The sequence below is a fragment of the Fonsecaea erecta genome, assembly GCF_001651985.1.
Source record: "Fonsecaea erecta strain CBS 125763 chromosome Unknown Scaff2, whole genome shotgun sequence".
NCBI lineage: Eukaryota > Fungi > Ascomycota > Eurotiomycetes > Chaetothyriales > Herpotrichiellaceae > Fonsecaea > Fonsecaea erecta.
Window position 1 is genome coordinate 1,346,134 of NW_017387245.1, and position 21,656 is coordinate 1,367,789.

The 21,656-nt window shown below is 52.6% G+C and overlaps 5 protein-coding genes across 5 annotated transcripts; 3 read left to right on the plus strand and 2 right to left on the minus strand.

The window, feature by feature from the left end:
* Positions 1-1,342: 1,342 nt before the first annotated feature.
* AYL99_02242 (sodium/hydrogen antiporter) lies at positions 1,343-4,732 on the plus strand (the record flags this gene model as incomplete). Its single annotated transcript, XM_018833758.1, has 1 exon — positions 1,343-4,732. The coding sequence occupies one exon, from the start codon at positions 1,343-1,345 to the stop codon at positions 4,730-4,732; it is 3,390 nt and encodes a 1,129-aa protein (XP_018696382.1).
* A 3,033-nt stretch (positions 4,733-7,765) lies between these two features.
* AYL99_02243 (hypothetical protein) lies at positions 7,766-11,519 on the plus strand (the record flags this gene model as incomplete). Its single annotated transcript, XM_018833759.1, has 2 exons — positions 7,766-7,916; positions 7,969-11,519. 2 exons carry the CDS (start codon positions 7,766-7,768, stop codon positions 11,517-11,519), a joined length of 3,702 nt encoding a protein of 1,233 aa, XP_018696383.1.
* Positions 11,520-12,478: 959 nt separating this feature from the next.
* Positions 12,479-14,633, minus strand: AYL99_02244 (hypothetical protein; the record flags this gene model as incomplete). The annotated part of the gene is made up of 2 exons (XM_018833760.1): positions 12,479-12,495; positions 12,551-14,633. The coding sequence occupies 2 exons, from the start codon at positions 14,631-14,633 to the stop codon at positions 12,479-12,481; spliced, it is 2,100 nt and encodes a 699-aa protein (XP_018696384.1).
* An 839-nt stretch (positions 14,634-15,472) lies between these two features.
* On the minus strand, positions 15,473-20,783 carry AYL99_02245 (hypothetical protein; the record flags this gene model as incomplete). Its single annotated transcript, XM_018833761.1, has 3 exons — positions 15,473-16,979; positions 17,043-20,595; positions 20,645-20,783. The coding sequence occupies 3 exons, from the start codon at positions 20,781-20,783 to the stop codon at positions 15,473-15,475; spliced, it is 5,199 nt and encodes a 1,732-aa protein (XP_018696385.1).
* Positions 20,784-21,256: 473 nt separating this feature from the next.
* Positions 21,257-21,628, plus strand: AYL99_02246 (hypothetical protein; the record flags this gene model as incomplete). Its single annotated transcript, XM_018833762.1, has 1 exon — positions 21,257-21,628. The coding sequence occupies one exon, from the start codon at positions 21,257-21,259 to the stop codon at positions 21,626-21,628; it is 372 nt and encodes a 123-aa protein (XP_018696386.1).
* Between the last annotated feature and the right edge of the window lie 28 nt (positions 21,629-21,656).

Here is a 21,656-nt window from a genome sequence, read left to right on the forward strand (position 1 = left end):
GTGGCGAGCGGTCAGAACGATCTACACCGGAAATAGCGCTTCACAAAACCCTGTCATTTCATGCAGCCAAGGCCGTCCATTCTTCTTAAATCGAGGGCCCTTGGAGCCCATCGACCAACCATGACGCGGTGCGGCAGAATCAACATCCCGCTTCCCGTGGGGAGTTGGAATAACTCTGATAGGAAACAATTGAACGCAGAGGAGAAGAAAATAATGCTGAAAATAAGGATAGGAGGGAGAGCCGTGGCTGGAGGGAGTGTTCCACCCTGTTCGTTCCTCGCCGAGTTGTCTTGTCTGCGCAAATCTAGCCGCCTTGGCTATCGATTCGGAGATACCAGTTGGTTGTCGTGCTCGTAGGGATCAAGCCGAGTGCCCGATGCGATGGCGTGGCATGGGCGTGGCACCTATTTCTGGTTGGTTCGGGACCCGGGAATTCCAACGACCAACTTGCCTAGAGTCACTCGGTGGGTGGTCAACTTACTCCACAAAGGGAATCGGTCGAGTTGAGGGCAGCGTGGGCGTCGATATCAACTACTCCGTAGTGTCGCCTAGACCCAGCAGCCCAGGGAGTTGCCATGCTTGGAAGGCCATGCTGACCCCTCCCAAGCCCTCTAAGCCCCCTCAAGACCAACGGATCTCCATTCGACCTGGCTCGGCGCCTTATTAAGATCCCGGCTCAACTAATTGTCGCCCTCTAAAAAACCACACCTCACGTCAATCCTCCTCGTCGCTCTTTCGATTGTCACTATAGATACACCCAAACACCCGAGACACCTTGCTGAGTGTGCTTATTACTCAATTGCCACAGCAGAATCTGGCCTTTGCTTCCCCACCGAGTCTTCTCAGCACCGGAATCCCACCTCAGCACATATAGCAGCCCCCAAGGGGCGGGTTTTTCTTCCCCTATCCCCTCGATCCTTTGATTCCTCTATCACCACATTGTACCTCTGCGACCTGGAGTTTCTTCACTCACTATAGAAACTATCCTGCCGCCGTACCCGGTTGACCGATCCCTCTCGAAGAAGAACAAAAGCTCTCAACTATTCCTCTCCTCCAACTACACATGCTGCAAAACGCTCTCTGAATGCGGTGGGTTCTGCATCACGATCTCCACCAAAGAGAAGGAAACGACTGGGGATAGTACTGCCGAGAGGGCATTATAACTTTCTTGTCGATATAAATCAATATTTGTGTATACTTTAGAAATACATACGGGAGGGATCTGTCACTTGGAGCAAACAAAATCCTGGCTGCAGTTTTGTTCATCTCTTCAAGCCAAACGCGCCGCCAAAAACTTCTTGCAACCTGGTGCGACTCCTAGGTCTCACGACATCTGTGCACGATGGCGTGGTCGCAGCTCACCATAGACAAGCCGCATTTGGTGTACATCATCCTCGGCGGGTTCACCAGCATATTCATGCTATGCTCGCTGTTCATCAAGGAGAAATTGTACATCGGCGAAGCAACCGTTGCGACAATATGTGGTGTCATATTTGGACCGCATGCGGCCAATCTCATCAACCCTCTGACCTGGGGTAACACCGATCAGATTACCCTCGAATTCTCCCGCATCGTCCTGGTTGTCCAGTGTTTTGCGGTCGGCGTCGAGTTGCCAAAGGCGTACATGGAAAGGCACTGGAAGTCGGTCGTGTTCCTCTTGGTCCCCGTCATGACTTTTGGCTGGTTGGTCACCAGTCTCTTCATTTGGTGGATGATTGCCCCTCTCAGCTGGCTGGACTCTCTGGTAGTTGCGGCTTGCGTCACCGCCACCGATCCGGTCCTGGCTTCATCGGTCGTGGGAAAGGGCAAGTTCGCAAAACGGGTTCCCAAGCATCTTCGAGATGTCCTATCTGCTGAATCCGGCTGCAACGACGGTATGGCTTTCCCGTTTATCTATCTCTCGCTCTACTTGGTTAGGTACCACTTGCAGGCCAGAGAGGTTGTCTTTCACTGGACATGTTTCACCATCCTCTACGAGTGTATCTTCGGCGCTTTCTACGGCGTCATGGTCGGGTACATTGGCCGTCACGCCATCAAAATGGCCGAGCGAAAAGGATTGATTGATCGCGAAAGTTTCCTCGTGTTCTATTTCGTCCTGGCCTTGTTCTGCGCCGGTTCTGGGAGTTTGCTGGGGATGGACGATCTTCTTATCGGATTTGCCGCGGGCGTCGGATTTTCGAACGACGGCTGGTTCACGGAGAAGACTGAGGAGTCTCATGTGTCCAACGTCATCGATTTGCTTCTCAACTTGGCCTACTTTGTTTACTTTGGAACCATCATCCCTTGGGATCAGTACAATGCGCATTCTCACGGCCTCGTTCCCTGGAGGCTTGTCGTCATTTCGATCATGGTCATCTTGTTCCGTCGGATCCCTGCCATGTTGGCTCTGAAGCCGCTCATACCCGACGTCAAAACATGGCGCGAGGCTTTGTTTGCGGGCCACTTTGGGCCCATCGGTGTCGGCGCCATCTTTGCGGCAATCCTCGCCCGTGCTGAATTAGAAACAGATGGAGCGATACCGTTGGCCACGCTTCCTGAATCAAGCGAGGAATATGAACTAATCTACCTAATATGGCCTGTGGTCACGTTCTTGGTTATCTCGTCGATCCTTGTCCATGGTTCATCAATCGCCGTGTTCACCTTGGGCAAGCGGATCAACACTTTGACAATCACTCTGTCGTACACTCAAGACAACGAGAAAGGGCCTGCATGGATGCAAAGACTTCCTAGAATCACGTCTCAATCGAGGTCCATGTCCCGCAGGGAGAGCTCGGATTTGGACATTGACGAGAAGCTAGAGGTTCCGCCTGGCGAACTGCCACCCGTAGGGATCCCTAAACTGCATCTCAGGCGACAGCGGGAAGACGAGTATGAGAAGAGGCCGACGTCTAGGTCTTCGAGTCACGGCAGAGCACGGAGGCGGAGGAGGCGGGATAGAGATCTCGAAGAACGGCTGGGAGGTCCTGTCACTCAGAGTGCCATTGCCCCATCGAGACTTAGTGAGCCTGGTCTTGTGCAACAGGAGTCGGGCTCGGACACGCTGTTCGATAAATCTGGTGAACCTTCACCGCAGAGTCGCCAAGAGCGCCTAGGGGCTGTGTCACCAACCTCGTCCCCAGAGCGCCATGAGGTTGAAGCAGAGCGGGAGAGAGCGCCCGCCCGCCGTACACGTTCTCCACCGCCCCCAGACACGACTGCCGACGTCGAAGCATACGAGGAAGGTGACGACATTATTGTGGAGGACGAAGAAGGCAACGTGGTGGATACGATTGATGCCAGTCACATGTCGCCTGACGAAAAGGCCAAGGCCATCGAGAAGGCCCGAAATCGGTTGGCTAAAGACGAATCCGGAAAATTCGCGAAATACAAGCACGCGCCACACCCCAAGGACGAGGGCGAGGAGATAGAGGAGCAGGTTGAAGAAGCTGTCATGCCCAAGAGTATGCGTCAGAGATTTGATCAGTGGGCAGGCTTCGGCAGGCGGAAGGAGGGAGATGCGGAACCCTCGAGCTCCAAGCCAGCCGAACGAAAGCGGGGTCCGGCTCATGCCTACCAGTTTGGCAACACGGTTATCGTGGAGGACGAGGACGGCGAAGTCATCAAGACGTACAACATCCCCAGCGAAAGTGGTGGCGGCGACAAGACGAGGGAGCAGCAGGTGCGGGATGGTTTACGCCGAATGAGTACGTGGGTTGGTTTGGGACGACAAAATGCACCTCCAGCGCCGGCTGGGCCCAGCACTGCTGCTCCTGCACCATTAGACAAGCAAGACCAAGACCTCAAGGAGGAGCCTCCGAAAAAGCGAGATTTCAAGAGGCGCATCAGCGATGCTTCCTCTGACGATGGCCTGAGAATGACAATCTCTCGGGCTGATCAATACGGTCTGACTGGATTGCAAAAGAAAACACGGGATGTTCCTGGAACCATCGCACTAGGATCTGGCCGACGACTGTCAACAAGGGACTTCATCAGGCAAATGCAGCAGCTGGACCCTAAAAATAAGATTCGAGAAGTCGAACGGAGTGACGCCACCGAGGACATTAAACGAGAAGTACGAAGAGCCGCGAACATGGAACGAGAAGAACTTGGTGAGCTGACGCCCTCTGATGAGAGGCCAATGCGTGGACGGACCGATTCAGATATCGGGGTGGTGTCGGGCGCTCGCCGCCCAGATGCTGGCAGAAGAACTGCCAGTGAGCTAGAACCCGACGACTATTTCAGCCCTCAGCGACGTCCGAAACCCAATCGAGTTACTACTCATGAACGCAACCCAACGGTGAGCGAAGAGAGCGAAGAAGACGAGGAAGGAGAGGAAGGAGAAATTCCGACTCATAATGTGAGATCGAGCGTGGCAAGGCACGGCAAAGGTCAGACGGCGGCGGATTTTCGCAGAAGACACCTAGCGAGGATTCGATCCGAGGAGGAAGAGGAAGAGAACGATGACGAGGGAGAAACCGCTGCAGAAAAGAGGCGTCGACTGGCCGCGTTGGGTCTGGGTGGCGGAGACGAAGATTCGAGCAGCAACAGTGACGAAGACGAGCCCCGTCGAACTGAAGCAGCCGTGCCAGAACCCACGCAGGAGGAAGCGTCGTCTTCGGTTCAACCCAAAGCTCGGATCCAATGGGGCGGCGAGAGGGGTCGAGAGAAGAAAGACCCCTACGACATCTACGCCGGCGACCCGATCGTGGGTGCCGCAAGGAAACTGAGAGGAATGATGAAGAAGAAAGGTTGAGCAATTTGTGCGCCCCTTTTGGAAGCCCATGCATGTATGCCAGCTGCGGTTTCACCCGGTGCTTTTTTGTCGCTATTTGGAAAGATTGTGTGTGTGTATGATGGTCATGGTGATGAAGCATGTCGACTTTGGGTGCACATACTAGGGTTTTGCAATGTGATTACGGTATTTCTTCTTGGCCCTGGAGGCGCCTGTAATATCTTTTGACAGCGAGCTACGGAAAGAGTCTCCATAGAAACGTATATTGATGACACTTTGTCTCTGCCATATTCAACCCCGCCTCTGGTTGTAACGGAAGGGTGGTCTTTTGACCTCCAACTGTGCGGTCAGTCTACAATTGAGGTAGCGGCTGCTGGCTCTTAATATTATCAATGAGGTACATATACATATATGGCGATGTGCCAAGTTGTACATGGGAAACCTCCGCCTCTCGCGCCCTCTCGACTTCCTGGAATCTTCCTCGCCGCCTCGACACACATCATGACTTGCTCGTCAGTGCATGTACTCTGGTCCCCAGGAAATACCCGGCAAGGAGCATGTCACCATTACCGGACTCATTTCATAAATCTCAGAGGCACAAAATCTGCTGTTTGGATGCGTTGGTATTTGCAAAGGCATGAGAGAAGATCTCACGTTGGATCTGCAGAGACGACCACAAACACCGGTCCCTCCACTAAACATTTAGAGGACCGTGAGGCAGTTGACAATTCCCGTGGTTGAATCAAAGTTCAGCAGGGCCACGTTTGTTTGGAGATTGATTGATGCCAGCCTCGCCTGATCATGCTCCACCTCAATCGCTCTCCACAAGATCTACTCGTTACGAGAGCCGAAACCCTAGGTAGGGGCCCGTAAGAACTTGGGTGGAGATAGGCTCGCTGCCATGAGCGGCTGTATCCCCTAAAATGAGTTTATCACGAGCACCAACCACAAGGATCTACCATTTCTCGCATCAGGTACGTCTCGGCTATAACTGCATAGTCGTTCATCCCAACATCCGATCAGAAGTGCCGTGGCAACCTTAGATGCTTGGATTACAGAGGATAGAGGAGCACCAGGAAACGCAACGGTTGTTAATGGCAAAAAGGGAGATACGAATGATCTGATCGGGCTCGGTCTTTGGTTAAGATAGAGCAGGAAGCGGGAATGCGGTGAGTAACTGACGAAAAGAGCGAGGGCGCAAATCGCATCTCGGGTTGTCTCTTTTCTGACTTATCTGGACAAGAAAGGCAAACGAGAGAGGAGCTCATTCGCCAATCCAGCAAGTTGAGGTACTACGTACTCGAGAGTAACTCCGCGACGGTGCCCAGGGGCTACGAAAACATCAAGCCCGCACTGGGGACCCTGTTAGCGTCCATGATCGTCGCCGCCTACAGATACTACATCGACAGGGAGAAGGCGGATGATCGCGATCGACACGGGGGAGGTGATGAAGATCTTGTGCAACGCTTACGCCCGTGCTGGACTCCCCGGCTCTGTGCAAGGACCCGACCACGAAGTATCTCGCCTCCGCTGTCAACTCAGCCGGACCTTTCAACGTGGTGACAAGCAAGTGGGAGAAGTGGTACTCGATTTTGAAGACGGGCGAAGTTATTAAGTGGTTTAAAAGCAAGATCTCGGGCATGAAGGGGAAACGACTCTACTCCAGCAGATTGCCTGATACCCGATTAGGGCCTCCCCCTCGGTTTCCCGATGAAGTCAGCGTCCTATATCTCTAAATCTGAGGCGCTCATCGTCCTCTCTGTCCCAGGTACCACCCCACTTGTCTTGAAATTATGGAAGGAGCAACACTTCTCGTGCGCGTCGGCGAAGGTAAAGTTGTGTAACCTCTCTCACTGTGTCTCGATCTCGGGTACCGTCACTTACTCCCTCGTGTCCATATACATTTTAATGAAGGAAAATCAATGTGGGTGGAAGGACGAGTACATTTGGACTAGCAAATTACGGTGCTCATCATCCGAGGCCATGGCAAATGTTTATCAATTGGAAAAAGAGAGTCCAAGGCTTCACATGCAACATCCTCACTGCCATCACCTTGCTGTCTTGTGAAATGGGATATTTCCTGCCGGAGCACAATCCACAGCATTTGGGGATGGCTCATATCATGAAGGAGAGCGATCCGGCGAATGAGAAGGGCACCGGGATGGGAATGACGAAATTCCATACGAGATAGCATCTATATACACCCCTGGTGTTTCTCGGGCATTCATCGGAATGTATACGGCCTCAGCAAGCAATGGTGGCATGTGGAAAAGGATTATTGCTGACTTCAAAGGTGATGTTCGAAGTCTTTCGTAGCCAACTCAGACTCTGGCTTCGTCTTCAAACAGCTACTATGGTGTTGCCTGCTGCTTGTTTTCGGGGAGGATGATGATACATCGGACCTGACACACACTTGGATGCAACTCTATATTCTTCTTTTATCGACGTTCATGATTTCCAAAACCCCAAGCCCGACGCCATGCATAAGCTTGAACACCTGCCAAGACTACGTATGCCAAGACTGGGGAAAAAAAAGTTCATATATTATTTATCTTTTCAGAATTCGCACCACAATTGAGCCACACATTTCAGATGGTTTCTCTGGTTGTGTAGTGTAGTGGTTAGCACAGTGGATTCTGATTTTCAGAACTTTCCACTAACCCCGGTTCAGTGAGTAATAATAATCAATCATTTCTTGTGACCTTTAACTAACTGTCTCCTAAGATCCCGGGCACGACCTTGAAAGGCAGTTTTTGCTGTATGATGAGTGGTTTATGTTTTTTTGCAGTTGGAAGCGATTGAAAATAAGGATCTTGAGAATTTTGATGCTTAGGGTGTACCGAGTAGTTGTGTGGGAGTTGGTGACTTCGTGTAGTATAGTTTGAGTGGAGTACACTCTAATAGACTGACCAATCATTTAACTGTCCTTTCGGTCTTAGCACATCAAGCAAACTAGAGACTTTCTGCACCTTTCCCATTTTTTACCCGATTCTCCCCAGACCCAAGCCTTGTTGCTACAGGTTGAACAGGGTATTCAATACGATATGATCATTCATGTCTATAGAGATGGGTGAAGAAAGGTCGCGGAAGCGAAGGAGGGTGGAGGACGGTACCCTTCCACGTTCTAATGCCATCACCAGTTCAGATCAGCTTCACCAACTTCTTCAGTTCCCGCCGTCTTCATCTGTCGAGGACATAAGAGCAGGTATGTTATGAACGGCATGTATGTGAAGAAGCCAACTTGTTGACGGGCGCAGCGGTCGACCGATTCACACAGTTTCTGTCCGAACTCACCAAGGAAGATTCCCCACATCAGAGTCGCCAGTGGAAGGTATTGAAGAAGTACTGTGATGAGCAGTCTTCAGCTTCACACGACCAAGTAGACTTCCCGGATCTTCTGTCTGCATGGTACAATGCCAGCCAGTCCAACGCAGAAGCCGTGCTTGCCGCCATTCCTCGTTCTCTGACTCAATTTTTCGAGACAATCTCTGGCCATCTCGAGTTCCGCGACTTTGGAATCTCCCTATGCCATAGCTTGCTCAAAAGAGACCAACTGCGAATCCTCGATCGAACCCTGTCGTCACCGAGATCCAAAGAACATCTCATAACACCGTGTCTGCAGCTTTTGACAGAGATCGTCGGTTTCGATGGCGGTGCCCATGCAAGCAGTGTCTTTAGCCGACGGGATTTCCTCTATCGGCGGCTCGATGCCATTCTAAGCCAGACGCCGGCAACCGTGGAGCAAGCCGCTTCGGTAAATGCATACCAGGCGGCTTTGGAGTTTGTTCTGGCCAACTTGAAGTACCTCGACTCTGCCTCCAAGTCCGAGTTCATCATGCATGGCAAAACAATCTTTTTGGCAATTCGCAACTTGTCCACCTTGCCCGTGTCTGCCGTCATCAATACTTTGAAGACTTTGGAGCGGTCAATTATTGCCGATGAGACTCTCAGCAAGCAGACAAAGACTCGGAGTTTCAACTCTGGTGTCCTGTCGGCGCTCGCCAAGCTGTACGATTACAATACCGGAGAGGGCGGTGGGTCTTCAGTCGAAGTTCGAGATGCTCTTCAGAAGCTGCTTTTGCAGGTCTGCACGACCTCAAAGGGGGTGTTGCTTGCCCAATCGGGATGGTATCCTCCAGGAACAAACCCCGATGTTCTCGGTCAAGATGAGAACATGATCGATCTGGGTCTTGATTCTCCTTTCTACTTCGATGACTATACTGAGAAAGTGCCGGTCAAAAACGGGGCAATCTCTACGTTCATTCAGGCCTTGAGACCCGAGAGTGATGTGCGGCAAGCCGATCTTATCGTGGCAATATTGAATACTGCCCCTGAACTTGTGGCCGACTATTTTACAAAAAAACCGAAGTTCCTCGTTCCACCAGGAGATGACCCAAAATGGCGTGGGCAGTTTGCTTTCTTGTTCTCCGTGGTTCAGTTACCGGTGCCCCCGAACTGTGGCTGGAATGACAAGCTGCCATTGACGCCACCCCCGTTGTCGATTGTTGTTGAAAGCATCCTCCCACGCCCAATCGACCGAACGACGATCGGAAAGTGTCTCCGCATGAACGAAGACATCATTATCATGTCCGCGACACGGCTGTTGACAGTGGCTTTCGAGAAGCTCGATTCGGTCTTGAAAGTCTTTGAGAAGGCACCAACCGAGTCTCATTTATGGCAGCAGGCATCACGTAAACTAGTCAGCCTCTTCATTGAGCGTATCCCGCCCCTTTCCGATATCATTGCGACACTTCAAACGCTGCCAGACGAAAATGAGCAAGTCCGAACCTCAGTCCTTGAATGCATAGCTGCGTATCACACGATTCTGCCCTCAGTAACCGCTGGATCAAAGTTCGATTTTGGTGTGCCTTTGGGGAAACGGCTTCAACTTCTAGACTCTGACACGTTGGATGCGGCAACAAGGGACCTCATACTGGCCCAAATAGCGCACCTCGTGCAGATTGCGTACATTTCATCCGCAACAAAATGGTTTCACAAAGCGGGGTTAGAAGAACTGTCGTTAGTCGTGCAGCTGCTCAGACGCTGTGGCCAAGACTCCGAGAAGCCAGTCACGAAAGAAACGCTTCCAATCATCAAAGGCGTGTTGACTGAGAAGGGAATCTTGGACACTGATGTACGATCTACAGATGCATTGATATTGAGCCTTACCGCGACCAAGAAATGGCGGCCGGAGCTCGTCACCTATCAATTCCTGGACAACTGCATATCGCGCACGGCTCAAAGACCTGTCAAGTATCTGGATCAACTGGAACAAGCTCAGCATCTTTTGTCTGATTCGCAACCTTTGAGTCTACTCGCCTGCTGCGTGGCAGAGCAATGGGTACATTTGCTGAAGAAAGAAGACAAGAAAAACATCAAGAATGTTGCGGAGTGGATCGCCAGATTCTTTTCCGCCCTGGAATCGGCAGGCGAGAATTACCGTGTCATGATGCACTTGAAGGAGGAGATGTTGAAGCAATGTGATGCCAACGAGAAGGCCAAAGAAACACTGGAAAAGGCGTTTGAGAGGCAACGAAAGAAACAGGTTGTTCTACCAGAGGAGGATCTCGACGAAGCGGACACAAAACAGCCGGACGGTTCCACCGACAGTATACATGGACCGGAGCAGCGACAGCACGTCAGCCTCGATCTCGCTGAATCCTTCCCGCCACCACCGACCATCCCAACATCTCTCGCAGGCCTCGATCGCTGGGCGAAACCCGACTTCGAATCCGAGATTCAAAGCGGCCGTCTCGCCGATCTGATCCGTTGCCTCATCTCCCCCGAGCCCGAAGCCCGACTTCAGGCGTTTCATATTCTCCAACATGTCATACACGCCGTCCAACAGTCTAACTACGACGAGAAGACCCAGCTCTACCTCCTTCTCGGAGAGCTCTGTGAGACGATCAGGAGCCATGGTTTCTCCAACTCGACGTCCACGGCCACAGCCCCGGCCTTCTCCATCGTGGCGGAACTCGCGATCCATTTCCTCCCCATCGTCGCCGACCCGTCGTCCCCGTTCTACCGCAAGACCAACACCTTCCTCCTCCGCGCGCCCCAGTGGTCCGTGCCCCACATCTTGCCGTACTGGTTGAAGGAGACGTTCCTCACGGAGCCCGAGATCGACGACCCCGACATCCCCACGAGCCTTCAGCAGGGAGGAGGAGGAAACGTCAATGCTCAAGCACTGGAAGTCGAGCATTTCCTCGACCTGCTCCTCCGCTCTCTTCGGACACAGACGGACATGGACCTGTTCCGGCGCGCCCAGGTGTTTACGCGACTGTTCTCCTACTACCTTTCCCCGATCTGCAACAAATCCATTCGGAAGAAGATCCTGCGCGTCGTCGGCCTCGCCACGCGAATCAAGGGCGGGAGTGACACGCTCATCACCAGGACCGGGGTCCGGGAGTGGCTGGCGATCGCGAAGACGCTCCGGGGCCACAGTGGGCACGGGGTCGCCGGGTTCGGGAAGGTCGACGACGAGATGGTGCGGCTGGTGGAGGCAGTGGAGGCGCATGTGCAGCAGACTTGTGACGCTGACAGTGTTCGCCGGTGGGAGGCTGAGAGGCGCATGTTCAGGGAGGTGGCCGAGCGTGGTTCCAGGGTTGAGGGAGGGGCGGTCGGCAAAGAACAGCAGCCTCCCCTGGGAAAAGTCAGAGCGCACGATGTGGGCCACCCCCAGGACACGAGCGAAGATGACCGTGAGGACGAAAGCGTCAGCGAGAGTGAGAGCGAAAGCGACACCGACACTACCACCGACACCACCGAAACGGGGACCGAGACCGAGGACAAAGGATTAAACTTGTGAGGACTGGCGATCGAGTATCAAGGACCAAGGAAGACAGAAAGTCATTATAGTACGTCGTAAATGAATACATTGACTGTACTGTACTGTACATCCATCCTCATTTGGAAGTTCGTGCAGACTGCCTGCCTGTCTCGTGCTGCGGTTGAGTCGACCAAGAATCAATCACTCATGAGCAGTGTATACGGATAGATCGATAGATAGTTAACGAGAGAGAGAGAGAGAGAGAGAGACAATCGACCACAGCTCAGCCAGGACTGACTGGTATTGACTGGACCAACGAACCTACCTATCTGCCTGCCTGCCTGCCTAAGCGGCATCAATCAATCAATCAATATTGATCCGATACACTTACTCCTTTTTTCGGGGGCCAGGCTGAGATGCCCGATGAGACGAGCGAGCGGGCGGAAAGGAATGAACAGATCAGAACAAAGCAGAGCAGAGCAAACAAACGAACAAACACAAAAGACTTTGATATACAACCGCTAGACAAATGTGTGTGTGTACCTGCCACTCAGAACTTGATATTTCTCACACAGTCTCTCTCCTTTTACTTCGTCCTCGTCTCGTCTCGTCTCTTCTCTTCTCTGTTCTTTTTTGCTCTTCTCTTTTGGTCTTGGCTTGCTTTGCTTACTTCTTCTTGTCGAATCTTGCCCCGTTATCTCCGGAGCGTCAGTCAGTCGGTCAGTCATGAGTTCTTCTCTTCCTTCTAGTGTGGCGACCGCTCTACTCTATCGGCCTTGTCCTGCTGGATCTCTCGCGAGCCCACGATACGCAATCTTCCCCAATCGCCGGGAACTGTCTCACATCCTGGGGCTGATTGGGGCAACCGTCATTCTATCCACGAAGACTGATGCCTCTTCACACCTTCAGAAAGCAGGAAACTCGGCTGGTCGCCAGGGATCACTGGCGTCGTTGTTTCCCATACATCGCATCAAGGCCATATACCGCAGACAAATTGTTCAGAAGCTCATCAGGTCTGCTCAATCGTTAGTCCTATGCTCTCTCGCTCAAGCCGCCAGCGTGACACTCACCTCTTCCAAAAAGGGCCCTCTTACTCCAATCCATCGCCAACAGCATCCTCGTCCGGAAACTGACGCTTTGGGCGAAATAGATGCTCCGCCACAGGTAGACAGCCATCAGCCCACCGCTGAAATTTAAACCGCCAAAATCGAAAACGGCGGCGTTTCCAATATAGGCCAGGGAACCCATGTGGTGATACTCAAAGGCCTTGTAGACGGCCTCGTCGAGGTCACCAAAGTCGACCTCGTTCGCCTTGAAGCCGGGAATGGCGGCTGCAATCTTGTTGAATTTCCGACCGAGATACTGGCCCTGTTGGTTCGCACGTTGGGCCGTGGCGGGAAGAGAGGTCAGCTTGGAATCAATCTGGACGAGCAACTCGTGCATTTCGCCAAAGTCTAGCGTGCCAGATTTGTCCTTGTCATATTCCTCAAACAACTTGTCCAGTCGTTTGAGATGACCGGCCGCTTGAGGGAACCGCTTGCGCACCTTTTGCGCCACGCTGCGCCAATCCTGGAAGGTGATGTGCATTTTCTCCGGATCCTTACCCTGTTCGAAAGCCATGCCGCGGAGGAAAGTGGTGAGGTGGTCCGCGATATTGTTTTGAACGGTGGCGCAGTCTCCAATGGCGTAGACCTCTCCCAGCGGTGCTCCTTGAAGTCGCAGATGTGAATCCGTCTCGAGAGCGTGTCGGTTGTTCTGGAACTCGCCAAGCTTTTGGGCGATCTTCCGGCTCAGTTCGGTCTGCGCGACACCGGTGGACCACAAACAGAATCCCATAGGCAGCTCCTTGGTGACGGGCTTCCCGTCCTCCATCTGTGAGAAGATGATGCGATCGGGTTTGACCTCCTTGACCCGCGAGTTCGTCAGGACTTCGACGTGGTCATGTTCGAATCTCTTCTCGGCGTAGACGGACAAGGCTTCGTCATAGGTATTGAGGATGTGGCCCCTCGACTGGATGACGTGCACAGACACTTCGTTCCGTAATATCCTGGGGAACGATTTCAAGAGGTCTTCGTTCAGCATGTCGTATAGTTCTGCAGCAAACTCCACCCCGGTCGGGCCACCACCACTGATGACAAACGAGAGCAGCCTCCGTCGTTCTTGGTCCGAGGTGGTGGGCAGACAGGCAAGTTCGAGGTTACGCAGGACCTTGTTCTTGATGAGGCGGGCATCTTCGATGGTCTTGAGGAAGTTGCAGTGTTCCAGGCCTTTGACGCCGTGGGGATTGGTCGTCGAGCCGACTCCAATCACCAACTTGTCGTAGGGCAGATAAAAATGTCGCTTGTTCCCGTCGGCGTCCTCCTGGGCCACCTCAACCAGCCTTTCGGTGAACTCGATGTCGATGGCCTCAGCTCTCAAGAAATGGCCCCTCAACCGATTGACGATCCGGCGCACTGGCTCAACGAGTGATCGCAGTTCCAGGGTGCCCACCGTGGCAGACGGCAGCATGGGCGTAAACAGGAAGTAGTTGTCCGGGGACACGACCGTCACATGGTAATCGCCTGGATGGAGTTCTTTCAGCATGGCGACGCTCCCCCAGCCGGTGCCGAGAACGACCAATTTTGGCTTGTCTTTCTGCTCACGCATGTGGTCGCAGTCTTCGTCATCCACCAAGACCTCTGCGATGGGCAGGTTCTTGGGTCCTCCTCTTCTGGGTGACAGCGCCGCTTCCGACACAGCAATGTCGCCGGTCGGATCTGGCTCTTCGCGGTAGGTGGAGGCATCGTAGAGAAAGAAGGCGAGGACCAAGGTGCCGGAGAAGACGATGAAGATGCCCGTCCATGCGAATATCCGGTAACAGAAGCGAACGATGGGTCCCTTGTTATTAGGGAGCTCTTTGGTGGAAATGTATCGCACAGTGCCCACTTGGGTAGGGTAGATGAGACGAGACGAGAGCTTCGACGTCCCAATGCGCAGATTTCTAGACGGTAATTGGGCTGTTCGCAGGGTTGACAAGGCCCTTGGGGATTGCAGGCATGGTCTCGGCAGGTAGGAAGGCTTCAGTCGAGGAGAGGTATGCAGACTACGAACAGAGCGCAGAGGAAGCTGTAGGTATCGCTGGCCACCGCGGGCCAATCGAGGAATGGCCTCCATTGTCGAGAAGCGAGAGGAGGGTGGCGGCTGGTTACCTCATGGTGAGAGGACTGTGGCCGATATCCAGAAAGGAGTGGTTTTGAGGCCTCGTTGATAGAGACGTAAAGAAGAAGAATAGGAATGCTGTGGAAAGATCGAGGCAAGAAGGGGGAAAAGAAAAACAGAAAATAGACGGAAGATAGGATATGATGCGGTGACGCTATACGTGGATATGACGGAATGACGGCGAGCTTATGGGGGGCGGCATCAGATCAGATGGATGGGCGCCGATGGGAAAATGATTGTGACGGGATGTTTAGGTGCTAAAGATGCTTATCCGCTGAGCCTGTTGAGCCTGTTGAGCCACCTTTCGCCCACTATTACGGAGTATTAATTAATTAATCGGTGCATGCACACCCCGATCGGAAGTGCGGCAGCAATGCGACCTTCTCATCATCCTCCGTCACTGCGGCGTCGCTTATCAAACCTCTCAGCTTTCCCCTTGATCACCTAATTGGTCCCCCCCCTTTTTCCTTTTACTCTTTTTACTCGATCCGATCACAGGCCGGGAAAGTTCTCAACGAGGTATATTCATCTATCTACGAGGTCCCTGATGGGTGCCTAAAGCCCTTTCTCCGGCTTCACCGTCGACAGCTCTGTGGGGGGTATCATATATAACAAAACACAACAAAAGAAAACTCCTCGTCCTGTGTCCCAGCAACCTGTGCATCTCGCTCGCCTATCTGCCAAAGAAAAAAAAAACTCTTGTCTCCCCTCAGACATGAGCCGTCTTTAAACCGCCTTTTTTCGCTGTCCAGAGAAATCCTGCGCAAGTGCCATCATCACTCATAAATGCTGCTTCAGCCGTGGAAATCTGCGTCGTCAAAGTCGTCCTCCCCCGACGACACCACACTCGCTGATCGTCGTGCATTCCCGTGCTTGACTGGTCGCCCTCGAGCTCTTTTGGGCGTGCCTCCCACTGACCCAGAGAGACTCTTGCGCTTTCGACCGCGTGGTGCACTCCCTGGGAGGTCCGACGCCACGTCCACCAGGGCACTGATTGCCGCCTCCTCCTCGGCAACCTTCACTTCGTCGTCCACAGCCACAAGATCAACAAACTCCCGGCATCGTGCAATCATCGCGCCCCGACTGTGGAGCGATTCAAGAACGGCGTTGGTCCTGTGCCAAAACTTGTCTCCGGTGATTCCATGTACCTTGACCGGCTCCTTTCCGGCTTCCTTGGTTTGCTTGTTCTGTTGCATCGCCATCTTGACATCTCGTGAGATCCCGTACTGTCTCCTCAAATAGTTCCTCGCCTCGGAGATCAGTGTGATCGCACAAGCGGCCGCCGTCAGCGATTTTAACGTGGCTGGATCCACGACCGGGTCCGGAGCTATTGGCTCTATGACCATCACATCGTCATCTAGATTCTTGACGTCCCTGACGAGAAGCGGGGCAGGGGCCTGGCTGAGATGCGTCTCGATCGCCTGTGCTGTCTCGCTGCCGTTTCTGCCAAACGCCAGCTCCAGCTGTAGCACAGTATGCAGGAGCTCATCCATCTTCTTGTACTCAAAGAATGCCAAGTTCTGTGTCACAAAGAGAACAAACAACACTTGTTCGGGGATCTCGTCCCCGGCCGCCACATTCAACTTGGAGTACTCGGTGTTTATTTTCGAAATCAAGTTGCTGATGAACTTCTTCACGTACTTGGAGCCACTGGTGCTGATGATCGCAAAAGCTGGGGCAAGTTTGGCCGTGTATCCCGGAACGATGCCTCCTTGCGGATCCTTGTACACCTCACTCTGGTAATGGAACGCGGCGACGACGGCATTGATGTACTCTCTTTCACAGACGGATTCGTGCTGTTGATGGAGGTGCTCGTGGGCAATCCGGGCCACGCGGGCAGTTCGGGGATCGGTGCTGGTCTCGAGCGCCACAAACGCCGACGTGCTTTGCTTCGGGTGTGTCATGCCTTGGTGGTCGATGCTGGCCAGTGTTTGAGCCGCGAGCAGCGCCTTGGGACCAGTCTCGGACAGGGCAATATGGAGGAGGAGGTCGACCAGCGTGTTGGTGATGATCGAAATGGCACTGTCGCTCTCGCGGGTCTTGCTGTCGCCGCCAATCGTTTTCAAGGCCTGAACCTCCCCTTTGTCCGCGTTTTTCTTCGCGTCCTCTTTGGCCGTAACCCGCTTCCCGTACAGTTCTTGAAATATCTCAAGCACGGTGATCTGCATTCTATCAATGTCGCTTTGGTCCAAGCCACCGAGAGACATTCTATTCAGAACCTCGAATAACGTCTCCCGTATATGCCGTTTGTTGAACTGGCCCGGCCATGCTTGACAGACGAGGCCGAGACTCTCCAGCGCCCTGACTCGGGTTTAGATAGGGCGGTGTCGGGAGGTGTGTTCGCAAATGCAGTCCGCCAAAAACCCTGCGACTGAACCACCCTTGTATGCAGGGAAGCTTCGTTGAAATTCCTCTGCACATCGTTCCAGATCCATATATTTTCCCACGGCGCCAAGGAGCCGCAAGCATAAATTCCTCTTTCGATTCTCGCTCGCATCGTCGTCGTCCCTCCCGGGTGTCTTGTCCGGTAGATTCCTGGTGGGTAGCACATTCCGTATCAGAGAGATCGTGAACTTGACCATCTTGACGGTATTCTGCAGTACTCTGTCGATGCTTCCTAGACAGGCCATCACCTCCTCGACCACTTCTCGTTGCACAAGCTTCTGACTGGCTTTAAGAAGATCCATTTGAACCTCTTGAAGCAGTGGAGCTTGCGTGCTGGACAGATGTGGAAGAACGAGACGGAATATAGCCACGACAGATTTGAACTTGGGAACGTTATCTTGCTTTGACAAGTCTCTCAGATAGCTCTTCAGACTGGTCAAGTCGGCAGGCACCACTGCTTCCGGTCGAGCATCAACAAAAGCTACCAGGGTCGTCAGTTCTGCTGGTCCCACATCAGAGCCATTGGCGGCATCGAGGAGTTTCTTGACAATCCGGGCGCAAAGATCTCGGACTTGATCCGTATGTTTGGAATCCTTCAACTTCCAAACCAGGAACTCTTTCAGCAAAGGTGCTAGGCGCGCCATATCGCTTCCGACGCAGGTGACAATATGCGATTTGAGATCCTCGATCTCAACATCCAAGCGTGCAGAGTCGTCTGCAGAATCCAGCATAGCTAGTTTGGGATCAACCCAAATCTCGGCCAATATCCTTTTTGCAAGCTCCGCCACAGATGTTTCTTGGTCGGCTGCCCGGTGTAAGAAGGCGACGGCAATGGACTCTTTTACGGCCGATCTCCCCTCCTTCAAGTAGACGTCTTTCAGCTGAGCCATGGCTCTTTTCTGAACTCCGACATTGGAGTCAAGCATGCAATTGAGAAGCACCCTGAATGCTTGCCCCTGAAGTGCTGGCCTGGGCATGATGAATCTGGAAATCAGAGTCAGGGCGGAATCCCTCACCATGGCGGAGTCATCAGACGCACATTTTATGACAGCATGCGCTAAGGTTGTTCCCCAATCGAGAAGACTCGAATCGATCTCCAGCATGGCCGCAATACTCTTCAAGCTGCGGGTGCGAACCTGAGCCTGATCGCTCTCGATCGACGAACTGAGCGTGGTGGCAATGCCCGGAAACATTCGACAGAATGGTCCGTTGAGAATGCTCAGCATATAGGCTAGCTGGGCTTCCTGATCTGTAACCTCGACATAATCCTGAGCGGCTTCACTATGTTCAATGGATCCGGATAGCTGATGTAGCATCGCCGAAACAGTAGACGTGAGCCGCGAGTCGGGTTCAACCTCTCGGTCTACGTCCCGTGGTTGTGTAACGACCTGATAAATTTGAGCGGCAAATTTCACGAGGAAATATGCTTTTGCGGATATAGTTCTCAAGCCCTCCCCTTTTTTCTGGCTCAGATACGAGTGGACGATAGAGAACGGTCCATGAGCTGACACAAGTTCGTGAGCTTCGAGAGTGAATTGAGGTCGCTCCCTGACAGAATCCGACAATTCCTGAGCGATTGGAGTGGAGTGGGACTCTCCATCTCTTGTGATCGATGAAAGCAGTCTTCGAGCAGACGCAAGAGTCTGGGATATTGCAGATGCCATGACCCCCAAGGATTCGAGAGCCATATTCTTTGTAGAAGCCGACTTGTCTGTCTCTGCAATTTTTTTCATGCGGAACGCCAACACCGTAAGAAGCAATTCAGATGCTGGCCAGTCCGTGGATGGGAGCACCAGGGTGAGGTCTTCGACAAACAAGTCGAGAATATTGCGGTAAGGCGAATCCCCAGACTTGGTGACACTCGAGGCCTTGTCAACCATCCACATCACAATATGCTGAGCACTCTTAGCTGCCTCAGACAAAAGATTCTGCGCTATTGTGCCCAGCTTTGATAGCGGGTCTTTTTCGACTTCATCGGCCGTGGACCTTAAGTCGATCTCCATATCATTGGCTGAATCGTCGTCCACGTCTGAATCACCAATATTGATCAATCCCTTCCGAGGTTGAGGCCGCGACTTCCGATTTCTTTTCACATTTGTTTGCATGGCTGAAGCTTGCACTAGCTGCATGAAAAGAGCAGTTACCAATTGGATATTCTTACCAGGACCCAGCTTATACTGTCTGGCACTCCTGCTATTTGAAGGCAGCTTATCCAAGGACGTCAAGACCTCCTCCAATATTGCTGGTCGTTCGTTAGGGAAAGCGGCGTACATCCTGGCAACAGCCGCCATGGCTTGCTTTCTCAGCCGCTCGTACGCTTGAGATCCGAGTGCAGATGTTTTGTCGTTGTAGGAATTTTGAACAAAAATGAGCTTCGCCGCCAGGAATTCGGTGGCATTAACGACGGGGCCGGCTTCCTTGATTTCCACACATGCTCTTGTCACAAGGTCCAGAAGTTTGCGACCGACATCGAGCAACCGTTTCAACGGTTCACTGTGTGCAGACGAATGATCGAAGAGCTGGCTGCTTGGTCCATCTGGGCGGGCCTCGACAATCGGAATCAGACAGTTTTCGAATAAATTAACGAGCACATTGGGTAGCCATTGTAACGCAACTAAATTGACGAGGTCTTGATTCTGAGGAGCCCCCAGGATGGTGTATATCAGAGTACAGGCTGAAATGGCTCCCCTTTCCGCTTTGTGAACTTTCGACAACCAGGCGGACATGTCTTCATCTGAAGGATCCGGAGGTAGTCGCAGATTGATCGTTTGCGCTGCTTCTATCGCTGGCTCACATACACGCTGGAGTCGCAGAAGAGACTCCAGAGAGGCCTCGCGCAACCGACCAGAGGTCAGGAGCTGACTCATCATCGATTGAAGTGTCTCCTGTAAACGCAGCGCAAGATATGGTTCAGTGTCGTCTTCATCATCGGGCAGATCAAAGATGGCATTGGTGGCGTTTGCTCGGTCTGCTGGGTTGTTGGAGTCAATCTGGTCTCGAGCTTCGCAAATCTCGGCGAGTTGGTTCTCAAAGTTCTCTAATAGCTGGTCGTCCTTCTGTTTCTTAGAGGTTGTCGCGACAGCAGGCTTGGTATACCGTGAAGAAACACTCAGGTGCTCCGGTTCTGGATCATCTAGCACAATGACATAGTTATCTTTATTGAAGGACGGAGGCGGCTTTGGTATGTCGACAACAAAGGTAGAAGAGGAAGGCTTGGTTATGGGCCTCTGGAGAGTTTTCTTCCTGACTGTAGGTTGAGATGCGGTGGTCAAGGAGTTGTATGTATAGTCGATCTTGGACATTTTGAGAACCATCTTTTGAATGGGATTCAGGTCTGCCTGGGCCGAGTTATCGTTTTGCACGGGAGATTGAGGGAACTTGATCTCTGATAGGCGGTTGCGATCGAGCAAGACCGAAAGACGTTCTTTAGCGGTCGCAGTGAACAGTTCGCTTCGATATGCCGCCTGACGTTCGGAAGGAGAAGTGAGCCGTGAGTCACTCGAGCGCCCAAGTTGTGGGAGAGGGAGGCAAACTGTGAAGTGAATTAGCACGGCACCGACTTTTGTGTGAAGTGGGCATACTGTGCTCTGGGAGAATCGAGGTCGTCACGGGAGTGTATTGGAAAGCCTTCTTCACCGAGAGGCCCTTCCCAATGGAATTATCTTGTGCTCGTCGTCGCCGAGGGATGACGACCTCTATGTTATCTTTTCGAGGCTCCATGATGAGAACACTTGTGAATGATTGATCTTGTCCTGATCCGCCCATGCGATTATCTCGATGATTTTGCCGACGAGGGGAGAGTTATCGAAGTGGGGAGGTTTGAAGTCAGGAACCACGCCATGACCATCATAGCCCCAGAACTGCTATCGCAGGCTGTCAGTCGTATGGGAATGGGTTGTCTTGACGCAGGGCTCCCACTCAAACATGCGGAGATGAAGGAAATACTGAGAGGAGAATGGGGGTTTGGGATGGGGCAAGGCGGCAAGGCGGCAGGGCGCAAGGGATCTCCAGACTGCGATCCGCTCGGTTAAGCTGCGGTTTTCAATAATAATATGAATATGCGATCGCCCTTAACCGTATTGGGGCCGAGCCGCTGCAGGAACGAGATCGCAGAAGCGCCTCCAGAAGTTTGTTCGTCAGCGAGCATCAAATTTTTTTGGCTGACTTGCTGCACAACACTCGAATCCCCAAAGATGGTCGCCATAGGCAGCCTTTTGTTCTGCGACGCCTGTGGCTCGCTTCTGCCACGGACCGTTCCAGGAGAGCATCAGGACGATATGGTCAAGTGCGACGACTGTTTCCAGTACACCAAGGACACCTCTTCCAAAGTCATAACTTCAAAGTCCAAACCCAGTGCCTTCCCGTCTCCTCTACGGGCGAAACACTCCGAAGTACAAGCTATCAATGCCGACGATTTGCAGGTCGAGGCTGTCATCTCCAGGGAGTGTCCCGATTGCCATCGACCGGAAATGTTCTATCACACCAAGCAACTACGAAGCGCAGATGAAGGCACAACTGTCTTCTACAGATGCGAATGCGGTTTCAAGGATGTTCAGAACAATTGATTTGAGGCCAGTCAATGTCTGAAATGCA